Source organism: Pelophylax lessonae (assembly GCF_965119305.1).
Source record: "Pelophylax lessonae genome assembly, chromosome: 7".
NCBI classification, from domain to species: Eukaryota; Metazoa; Chordata; class Amphibia; order Anura; family Ranidae; genus Pelophylax; species Pelophylax lessonae.
Window position 1 is genome coordinate 36,119,341 of NC_138774.1, and position 12,023 is coordinate 36,131,363.

The 12,023-nt window shown below is 43.0% G+C and overlaps 1 protein-coding gene across 12 annotated transcripts in view; it reads left to right on the forward strand.

Moving 5' to 3' along the window:
• The window catches only part of SYNGAP1 (synaptic Ras GTPase activating protein 1), a 643,453-nt gene that overhangs the window by 512,858 nt on the left and 118,572 nt on the right, over positions 1-12,023 (forward strand). For all 12 annotated transcript variants that reach the window (XM_082263688.1, XM_082263695.1, XM_082263697.1 and 9 more), the window contains 2 exons: positions 2,339-2,483; positions 8,746-8,985. In XM_082263688.1, the coding sequence (XP_082119814.1) occupies positions 2,339-2,483; positions 8,746-8,985 (385 nt within the window). The remainder of the gene's footprint in view (positions 1-2,338; positions 2,484-8,745; positions 8,986-12,023) is intronic.

The following is a 12,023-nucleotide window of genomic DNA, read 5'->3' on the forward strand; positions in this document are numbered from 1 at the left end:
AACATGTTTCGGGCAGCAGAGAAAAACTTCTCCTTCATCAGGGCTTCAGTAAAGCCTGGTAAACACTAAAAGTTGTTTTTCGCTCAACCTAGCAGGCTGAACGAAAAGAAACTGAAGAGCTCGGGAGGAGCCGCTGTACTACCCATCCAATCTGGTTTTCGGCAACTGCACAGCACAGAAACCACCTTGGTCAATGTCACTAATGACCTTCTGTGAGCTTCTGATTTCGGGTCACTAAGTATTCTTATTCTACTGGATCTTAGTTCTGTATTTGATACTGTAGACCACAATCTTTTACTCTCTTGCCTTGAAACCATATTTGAATTGGCTCTGAAATGGATTAAAGGAGATGTACAGCCAAAGCTTGTTTGGCTGTACATATCCTATGGATCACAGGAGTGCATTTCGTTCTGCACTCCTGTGACTCGTTTTTAGCAGAGAGTGGGCTGAAGTCTTCTCTCTGCTGACGTCACAGAAGTTGGCCCAGGCACCGCGTCATCGCGACCATGGAGTCAGGATCCTCCAGGTGCCTGGACAGACACTCGGCTCAGCCTCTCAGCGAGCCTCTGGGAGGCTAAGCCGCCGCTCCGCCCCCTCCACAGCCCAGTGCTCCAATAATCGAGGAGGGGCAAAGCAGAGAGCTGTCAGACCTGAGCAATCCGCAGGGTTCGATCGCTCGGTTCTCAGTGCAGAGGCGCTGGGGAACAGATGCAGCATCGGACCAATGCTACATCTACCTAGAGTGATGCAATTTCCCAGGCTTTTTCAGCTGTTTTTTCGTAATCTCCTCTACACAGAAGCCACAGCTGGAGGGACCATGTGACTGGAGTGGTTTCAGAATAGTATACACATCTTTTCTTTACCGGGTTAGATAGAATAGGCTTAAAATGGGGGTGGGATTAGGTTTAGCCTTAGTTCGATTTTGACTGAACTTCCACTTTAACTTAAGCTATGATGAAGGGGGAGATTTTCTGACCACCGAAATATGTCTGTTTTTCAATTTAAAAAAATCAATTAATTTAAACTATTAGATCCTTTGTAAACAAGCAAATAATTTGGGGGAGCATACCCATGTATTTCTAAAGCTGGTGCAGCTATGAACCAAAAGACATATATATTAAAAAAGAATAGCGCACACATGCAAAAGAAATTACCAAATTTGAAGACAATCCATAAATAAAAATGGGGGTTTGGTCCCACCATATGGCCATATAGTGCTCAAGCCCACCACTACGTCAAAGTACCCCATTATCAGTGGGTCCTACACTAACCATGAAAAAGAGATGAATCCAGCCTTTCTAACCCTTGGAGACAACACTCCTTGCTGGGAAAGATGTGCAAATGCACTGCAGGGGACTCCTCCTATATCCACTTGATAGTGGACACTGATGGAGTACAGGTGTGTGTGGGGGGTGGGGTGGGTTGCTCAACCTCGGTAGTCTGGTCAGACCGAATACATAATAAACAAGCAAAAAATTTTGGGTTAGATAGAATAGGCTTAAAATGGGGGTGGGAGTAGGTTTAGCCTTAGTTCGATTTTGACTGAACTTCCACTTTAACTTAAGCTATGATGAAGGGGGAGATTTTCTGACCACCGAAATATGTCTGTTTTTCAATTAAAAAAAATCAATTTATTTAAACTATTAGATCCTTTGGTTTGGAATTTCTTTTTTTGGTTCATCTTTTTTTTCTGGTAACCTGCAGGATACCCACAGGAAGGGTAAGCACTGTCTACAGTATTGTGAGAAGCCTAACCTGAGTCAGTGAGCTCTTTAAATGTTTTGTCCTCTCACTACTTTGGATTAACTCTCATCAAAGTCACAGTGCCTCTTGGATGATTTTTTTTTCTAATTACACTTTTCAATGAAAAACAGCAACTTTAGCCAAAGCAAATCTCTAATTTTTTTTACATATTTTTGCATGATATGATCCTAAGATAATTCTTTAGAGAAGTCCAAGAACACCATGTGAAAATTTGGTCCTTTCCCCGTGAACAGCAAGTAGAGTTTGAATTTCTAATCAGCTCCTATCATATTTATTATTTCCACAGTAGGGCATATGATAAAGTCTTTAGGTGGGAAATTTTCTCCGGAGATGATAGTAGCTTACCTGATCAGGTAGCTTACCTGAAAAGCCTAACATCTGTCCTGGCCATACTGAACCAAAAAGAGAGGTCAAAAGTGGGGATCCACTCCATTCAACCTAAAACAGAGAAAGCTTTTTTTGGGGGGATTGATTTTGAAGCTGCTGTTGGTTGTTGTCTGTTGGTTTTGCTGAGTCTTCTTTCTCCCACCTTCCTCCACTGATCACATGCTCTCTATATTTCTCTCCCTTTTAGGTGAGTTTATTCGGGCTCTGTACGAGTCAGAGGAGGACTGCGAGGTTGACCCCATGCGTTGTCCGCCTTCTGCCCTGCCCGATCACCAGGCCAATCTCAGGATGTGCTGCGAACTTGCGCTTTGCAAAGTCTTCAACTCCCATTGGTCAGTGTCTGGTCATGTGATGTCATTGCCAGGAAAAGAATGAGACATTATATGTTAGTCATTCTCCATTACATATTACTTATCTCTTCACCCCTTCTCTTCCCTTCCATTTCCTTTTCACCCTTCTGTGTTCCCATCCTGACTATATTCTTGTTACTGTCACCTTCAGAGCTTTTCTTCTCCTCTCATTGGTCCTTTGTTGCCTTCTCCCTCTGTTTTTTTCTGTTTGAAGTGTAACTGTCAGCCTTGAAGCAGCCATTTTTGTGAAGAGGAGCATTATTCTTGATAGTGAGCCTAATGTTTAACTCCTGCCAAAGCTTTACATTTTAGGATGTGGACAAGTTAGAAACTCAATTAGAAAAAACGAATTGAAAAGGATTAAAAGAGGTGCATGGAAGCCAGCCAGCCCCCAGTCTGATGTACTCACCCTCCAGTCTGCCACCAACCAAGTAGACCTGTCTCAATATACATAAAGAACAGGGGTTTAGTTGACACGCATTTGCAAACGCATGTGTAAGCTGCAGAGCCACGACACGGCACCCTGTTATATCTGCAGTCCCTAACACTTTTAAATGTAAGTGTCTCCACTGCAGATATAACAGGGTGCCGTGTCGTGGCTCTGCAGCTTACATATGCGTTTGCAAATGCGTGTCAACTAAACCCCTGTTCTTTATGTATATTGAGACAGGTCTACTTGGTTGGTGGCAGACTGGAGGGTGAGTACATCAGACTGGGGGCTGGCTGGCTTCCATGCACCTCTTTTAATCCTTTTCAATTCGTTTTTTCCGATACAGGGATGGAGACGCTGGGCATACCTGCCGGTGTCTCATTTAAAGTCCCACATAGCCCACATTGTCTAAGAAACTCAATTAGATTTCTGCTGCTTGGATGTGCAGGAAAACAAGAGCACCATACCACAGGGTTTGTAGTTAAAACATATTTACTTTGTCATTGAAGTTCATGGTGACAAACCAATGGGGCAGATTTACTAAAATGGGTGCACACAGAGTCTGACGCAGCTGTGCATAGTAACCAGTCAGCTTCTAAGTTTTATTGTGAAAGCTTCAAGTAGAACTGTAGGCAAAACTTTTTTTCATTTTGGATAGAGCAATCTGTGTCCCATTGTGGAGATTTCCCCCTTACTTCCTGTCCTATGGCCAAACAGAAAGTGAGAGGAAATCCCTGTAAATCAAGGGAATTCCTTGGGGACCCCCCAGATCACCAGAACTAATGTCTCCATTGGAAGATTACTTTTCTGGGGAAAACCCAAAATTTGTTTTTTTTTCTTTTACTTTCACATTCAATAACAATGGTAAACAGGACAACTTGAGATGGTGAATCTTCTTAACAGGGGCACAGTCAGAAATAAAAACTGACAAGCATTCTAATCCCTCTCCACTCTATCCAAAACAAAAAGAAAGTTTTGCCTTTAGTTATAATTTAATGGAACAAGCTGAAGTTAGAAGCTGATTACTATGCACAGCTGCACCAGATTATGTGTGCACCAGTTTTGGTAAATCCCTCCCAATGTGTTTTACGGGCTATATGGTGTTTCATTAGGGCTTAGATTGAGATGGAAAATGTGGACTCAATCGGATTAGTAGAGTAGGTTGACTCATTGTGCTAAGATCAGGCTTCCGAATCTCTTATGCCCCGTACACACGCGTCGAAAATTGGCAGGGAATTTTCGGCCAACGTCCGATCTGCCGATTTTCGGCTTGTTAGTATGATGCTTCCGACAACCGACTCCGACTTTTCGGCCGAAAAAAATCTGGTGTGCAGGCTATAAAATTTTTGTCGGCCGATTTTCCGTAAGTCAGTACAGATTTCGACAGGGAAAAATCTGATGAGCAAGTCTGGGCATGCTCAGTGAAGAAAAAACACAAAGAAAACAAACCAACACATGACATCACTTCTGAAGTAGATTTTTGTTGGCCGAGAAAATTCGTGTGCAGTCTAGGCACATTCCAACCAACAAAACACAACTTGGACAAAAGTCGGACGATCGGTCGGCCGATAATCGTTGCGTGTGTACGAGGCTTTAGTTAAGTAAAGAGTCCATGTTCCCTTATCCAAACAGCAGTGTAAGCCCTGATAAAGGGGGTACCATATAGCCCCCAAAATGTGTTAGATTGTTATTTTGGACTTCTATGATGAAATATATGAGATACGTTTTGGCTCCAAAACATTTGGTGTGGCGCTCTTTTTTTTTCCTCTATTTTCTGGATGTATCCTGAAAAGCTTGAAAGGCTGTCCAGTAATAGTTAAAGTAATTGTAATGTCTCGTTTTTTTTTTTCTATTAAAATAACAAACATGTTATACTTAGCTGCCTTGTGCAGGTACTCCTGGCCCTGTGTACCTCTTCAGTACTCCTGGCCCCACCTTTCTGTTGAGTGCCCCCACAGCAAGCAGCTTGCTATGGGGGCAACCGAACCGAGCTGCAGCTCCGTGTGTCCATTCAGACACGGAGCTGCCGCTCGCCCCCCCCCCCCCTTCGCTTCTAATTGGCTAAGTTTGATTGCCAGAATGTCAATCAAAGGAAGGGAAAGGCCCCAATCATCTCTATGGTCTGAGAAACCGGAAGCGATTATCACTTCCGGTTTCGCCGGTTGTAAACCAACCATTAGTGGTTTGAAATAAGCATCAGCTCATACTGATCTTGGTATGTTCCAAAGCTTTTAAGGGCAGAGGAGTGATCTGGGTCCTAATATTTATATTCCCTGTGATAACAATAAAATTTATTAAAATAAAAAAATGGAAATTAAAGGGACAGTGTAAAAATAAATAAATAATAATAAAAAAAGATTAAAAATGTCCCCGCACTCACGTACAAAGGCGAATGCATGTATTGGTTCTGCAGGCATATGTAAAACAGCGATCTGACCAAACATGTGAGGTATCACAGCGAACGTCTGATTGAGAGCAATATCTCTAGCAACAGACTTCCTGTGTAAATCTAAAGTGGTAACCTGTAAAGGCTTTCAAAGCGTCGCCTATGAATATTAAAATGTACCTAGGTTGTTGCCGTTGCACAGGTGTGCGCAATTTTAAAGCATGACATGATCTATTTTACCAAACAATTGGGTATTATCTTGTGCATTTTTGTGCATTAAAATTCATTAAAGGGCCCTTTCACACGGGCGCTCCGTATGTCCGCATATCATCCTATTTTTTTGCGGATGATTTACGGACATAATGTAAGTCAATGGCATTGCGGATGTCAGCGGAATACCATCCGCTGACATCCGATTTTCTTCCTTTCAGTTCTGTTCCGTTTTTTGGAACGGAACAGAACCCTATTTTTCCTCCGTTCAAAAAATGCAAAGGAAGGAAAATCGGATGTCAGCGGTGTCATCCGCTGACATCCGCAATGCCCATAGACTTACATTATGTCCGCATATCATAATATCATCCGCAAACGGATGGGATGATATGCGGACATACGGAGCGGATGACACAACTGTCATCCGCTCCGTGAAAAAAAAAAAAAATAAGGACCGGAGCGGAGAATAAAAACTGATCGCCCATGTGAAAGAGCCCAAAGTGTATTTTTTCCAAAATTGCACTTGAGAAACCACTGCGCAAATACCCTATGACATAAAAAAAATTACAACACCCACCATTTTATTCTCTAAGGCCTTTGCTTTAAAAAAATATATATAATGTTTGGGGGTTCTAAGTAATTTTCAAGCAAAAAATACTGATTTTCCCATATAAATAAAAAGAAAATCAGAAAAGGTCTGGTCTTCAAGTGGTTAAAGCGACTCTTGCTATGTTTAAAAAGATTAAAAAAGGCATATTTGGAAAGAACAGTTAGTACTTATCTGTGCCGCCACCCACACCACCAAACACCACTGCCTTTAAGGTCCAGGTTTGCTGAAAAGTGTTTAGCATTCAATGCTGCTGGGGATTTTGGATGTTGGCGTTCCCTGTGGTACTATGGACACAAGTGGTTTATTCAACCTGCGTGTGCTGGCTTTCCCCTCTGTACTTTGGACAAAGGTGGGTTTCTCCAACTGTGTCCTGTAATAATGTAGGGGGTTTGCGGAGAAACCAGTGAGTGCAGCTGGATACAAGGCATCCGACCCTCCTATAGGTGTGCCAGATGAAGAAGTTCTACCAGCAAACTTAGATCTTCAACCCCACAGGGTTTTGCAGCATGCTGCCAGCCAGGTAAGTGTTTATTGCTTTCTTTTTGGGTATGCCCCCTCTTTTTTAAATAGCAACACATTTAAAACAATAATTATAAAGAATGAGGCTCTGTTGTTAAATACATATTGGGCAGTTGACAGGGGAGTAGCTCTCAAACTTCAGTTGACCTCTAAACCTAAAGACTTACCCTTGGTTCACACCTATGCGTTTTTTAGAGCGTTTTGCAGAAACGCGCTGCAGTCCATTTAACATGGCTTCCTATCTAGTTCATTTCTGTACATTTTGAGCTGGTGCATTTTTTGGAAGGGGTCAGGGATTTTTTTTCATTCAGCATTGCGTGTAATAGACTTCAATGAACCCACACCAAAGTGTTGCGTTTTTTGATGTGTTTTGCATTTTTGGGTGGGGGGGGGGGGGGTTGAGTTTTTTGGCTAATAGGAAAGGACAGTTCGACTTTGATGCGACTTTGATGTGACTTTACACTCTCTGGGACCTAAGTGACATTATGTATCAAAAGTCGCATGTTAGGGTTAAGGGCTAGGGTTAAAGTTAAGAGTTAGGGTTGGGGTTAGAGATAGAGTCAGGTTACATAGTTAGTCAGGTTGAAAAAAGACACAAGTCCATAGGGTTAAAAAAAAAAACGTATTGAAAACCCAACCATACAATCCCATATACACAATCCTATACCCGCTGTTGATCCAGAGGAAGGCGAAAATAAACCCCAGCAAAGCATGATCCAATTTGCTACAGCAGGGGAATAAAATTCCTTCCTGATCCCCCGAGAGGCAATCGGATATTCCCTGGATCAACTTTACCTAAAAAAATTTTAGTACCCATTTATATTATGTACACCTAGGAAAGAATCCAGGCCTTTTTTTAAAGCAAACCCTAACGATTACAGTTAACCCTAACTCTAACACCAACCTTAAAGCTTAACTCCACTTTTGTTGAGAGAAAACATTCCCCTCTGCGTGATCTCTGTACATTGCAGGGATTTTAACAAACTTTGTTGCAGATTCCTACCTGATTCTGAAGAAATCATTGTTTGTGAGTGGGTCAAATGGGAGTGGTTTCATAATTTTCTATCAGCTGTGGCAGCTGCAGGACTAATGAGGAAATCTGCTGGGCCTGCATCCCTTTAGATGTGTTCCTATTGGGAGTAGCTCACCAAAAATTATATTTTTATTGCAGGGGATGCCAGAAATCTGACTTGTATCTTAAGCAGACTTCTGGGAAAATTGGTGAACCAATCACACAAGCAGGAAATGATGTTTCTTGGGTGTGTTCAGTAACATTCTGTGTACAAAACAGCTCCAGGTGGCCATATTGCATTGCAATTTCAGGAAATTACAACAGCTGCAGATTGAAAAGGAAAGGTAATTTTTAATAACATTCAATTACAATATGATTTGTGTCGCAATTGTATACGCTATATTGTTTTTCATTATTTGCTATTTTTTTCCCCCCCACGAAAGTGGAGTCACCCTTTAACTCTAACCCAAACCCTAGCCCTTAACTCTAACCCTAACATGCAACTTTGGACTCATAAAGGTTTCTGCACTACTTTGATGTGTCTTGAGTGCCCGAGAGTATAAAATCACATCAATTCCCACTCCAAGAACAGAACTGTCATACTTTCCTATTAGCCAAAACAAAACGCATAAAACTTTGCATCAAAAACACGTGTTCAAAAACGCAACACAAAAACACATCAATCGCAACATGCATAGGTGTGAATCTAGCGTATGACAACCAAAGTAATGCTAAACAATGGCAATTTCCAGTCATAGTAGCTCAACAGTAAATATTCAGATTCTTGCAGAAACCCAACCTTGGTTTTCCTTACAAAGACAGATGAAATTACATTTTACTATGATAGGGTGGACGGAAACAAAATTAACTATAACAATCATTCAGTTTAATGCAGACAGGCTAAAATAACTTTACATTTGATATGTAGTAGAAGTGATAGTATTTACTTCATCCCTCAATGATGTCACAAGTTCCGATAATTGCTTGGACAACAAAAATGGCTGCTTCTTTAGCGACAGGAGCACTTTAAGCCTCTACTATATTGCTCATCTAACTGTTTGCTTCCATCCCTCTTAGTGTATTCCCCCGGGAGCTGAAGGAGGTCTTTGCATCATGGAGGATGCGCTGTGCAGAGCGCGGTCGTGAAGACATAGCAGATCGACTCATCAGTGCCTCTCTCTTCCTCCGCTTCCTGTGTCCGGCCGTCATGTCCCCCAGCCTCTTTGGCCTGATGCAGGAATACCCTGATGAGCAAACCTCCAGGACCCTCACACTCATCGCTAAGGTCATCCAGAACCTGGCCAACTTCAACTTCAAGTGAGAGTAGGGGCAGCGGGGGGAGTGGCACAGGGACAGAGAGGGGGAAGTGGGACTGTTCTATCACAGGGTGGGGACTTTGACCCTTTTGTATGCAGAGTGCCTGAAAGCAAGAACGTTCTTGTAGTACATAGATACTAAGCTAACTTCTTAATTTAAAGGTGAATGCCACCCAAAACTGTTAATTCATCACCCACTGGTCTATTATATGTCTGAATGACTCAAGTGGGGTTATTTCCTCTACAACAGGGGTCTCCAAACTTTCTGAACAAAGGCCCGTTTCCTGTACTTCAGACTTTTAGGGGGGGCCGGACTGTGGCCATTGGGAGTAAAAATAGTGCCCTGTTTTGGTGTCAGGGCGAGGAATAGCTCCCTGTTCTTGGTGTCGGAGGGGGGGGGGGGGAATTGGTGCCCCATTGTGGTATCAGTGGGAGGAATAGTGCCTGTCATTGGTATCAGAGGGATGAATAGTGCCATATCATGGTATCAGTGGGAGGCATAGTGCCCTTCATTGGTATCAGGGGGAGGTATAGTGCCTGTCATTGGTTTCAGGGTGAGGAATAGTGCCTGTCGATATCAGGGTGAGGAATAGTGCCTGTCGATATCAGGGTGAGGAATTGTGCCTGTCGTTGGTATCGGGGGGGGGGAGGAATAGTGCCTGTTGTTGGTATCAGGGGAAGGAATAGTGCCTGTCTTTGGTATCAGGGGGGAGGGATAGTGCCTGTTGTTTTTATCAGGGGGAGGAACAGTATCTGTTGTTGGTATCAGTAGGAGAAATAGTGCCTGTTGTTGATATCAGGGGGAGGAATAGTGCCAGTTTTAGGTATCAGGGGGAGGAATAGTGCCTGTCGTTCGTATCATGGAGAGGAATAGTGCCTGTCGTTCGTATCATGGGGAGGAATAGTGCCTGTTGTTGGTATCAGTGGGAGGAATAGTGCTCCATCTTTAGTATCAGTGGGAGGAATAGTGCCCCATCGTTGGCATCAGTGGAAGGAATGCGCTTGTCGTTGGTGTCAGGAGGAGGAATAGAGCTTCATCGTTGGTATCAGTGGAAGGAGTAACGCCTGTCATTGGTGTCATGAGGAGGAATAGTGCTCCATCGTTGGTATAAGTGGGAGGAATAGTGCCCCATTATTGGCGTCAATGGGAGAACTAGTGCCCCATTGTTGATGTCAGTAGCCCTATTGGTATCAGTGGTAAGAACAGTATCCAAAGGGCTGGAGAAAGGCAAACAAAGGACCACATCCAGCACCCGGGAGGAGGAGGACATCAATGGCAGTCTCTGTACTTCCCTTTTCTTTCTTGCAACCACGGGTCAATTTATCACCTTGGATACAACCAACCTGCCAGATTTTACATGCGATTATTGCTAGTGGATTCTATAGCTGCTAGCAATAATCACTATGTTCTCCTGGCGGGGATGGCTTCCCTTGCCCCCCTGCTGGGAGAACACAATGGCTCAGCGGGAGAGCATATTGGCTCACTGTCTGTATTGATGGGGGAATCCCTCCCGTGGAGCCATTGCATTCTCCCGACGGGAAGGGGGGCAAAGGAAGTTGTCCCTGTTGGGAGAACATAGTGATTATAGCTAGTGGCTTCACCAGCCACTAGCAATAGTCGCATGTAAAATCGGGCAGGCTAGATGTTCAGTTTGCCCATACATAGCTTGAATTTCGGCCGGTTCTTGCTGATCTAGTTGAAATTCAAACAGTCTATGGCCGGCTTAATTCAGCCAAAATTTAGGTCAAGGTTGGCCCTTCAAGCACCAACGGGCTTGACAAAAGTTTATTTAAAGATCAATTAAGCTGGGTGTATAATTATAAGCTAAACAGTGGTTGCATCCTTTCAGACGCAGTCCCTGTTCGGCAGGGCCATTGTATTTATGGTGCTTTACTTCCTGAACAGAATAGCCAACAGTGAAGATTCTTCTTTCTACACTGTTTAGTATGGATGAAGGAATCAACTGATTTTCCCTCGTTCAACACGCAGACTGAACAAGAGAAAATCAGACGATCTGTGACTAACCTAAAGGTAATAATCTGAATGTGTGGTAATGTTTCAAAGCGATTCTGTCAGTCACTTAAAAAATGGAGCTTAGCATTTCCTGCAATAGAACAGGTATTATAGGCTCCTTCCTTATGGCCTGTGCCTCCTGCTATTGCTGCATTACAGCTCTGCAGCCTTTATAGATTCTTCAACAATCTAACTGCCAACAACTATATAAAATGTGCAGCACAATCAAAAATTATTACTCCTGATTCCTCTATATAGATCTTTAGTTATCATTAGAGGGATCACCGGCAGGAGGAAGGAGGTCCTGATTCCTCTATATAGATCTTTATATCACTAGAGGATTCTCCAGCAGGAGGAAAGAGGTCCTGATTCCTCTATATAGATCTTTGTTTATCACTAGAGGGATCTCTAGCAGAAGGAAAGAGGTCATGATTCCCCTATATAGATCTTTATATCACTAGAGGGATCTCCAGTAGAAGGAGGAGGTCCTGATTCCTCTGTATAGATCTTTAATTATCACTAGAGGGATCTCCAGCAGGAGGAAGGAAGTTCTGATTCCCCTATATAGATCTTTGGTTATCACTAGAGGGATCTCCAGCAGGAGGAAGGTGGTCCTGATTCCTCTATATAGATCTTTATATCACTAGAGGGATCTCTGGCAGGAGAAAGAAGGTCCTGATTCCTCTATATGGATCTTTATATCACTAGAGGAATCAACATCAGAAGGAATGCGGTCCTTATTCCCCTATGTAGATCTTTATATCACTAAAGGGATCTCCGGCAGGAGGAAAGAGGTCCCGATTCCTCTATAAAGATCTTAAACATCACTGGAGGGATCTCCAGGAAGGAGGTCCCATATCCTCTATACAGATCTTTTATTATCACTAGGGGGATCTCCAGCAGGAGGAAGGAGGTCCTAATTCCACTATATTGAACTTTATTTATTACTAGAACAATCTCCAGCAGGAGGAAGGAGGTCCTGATTCCTCTATATAGATCTTTAATTATCACCTGGAGGGATCTCC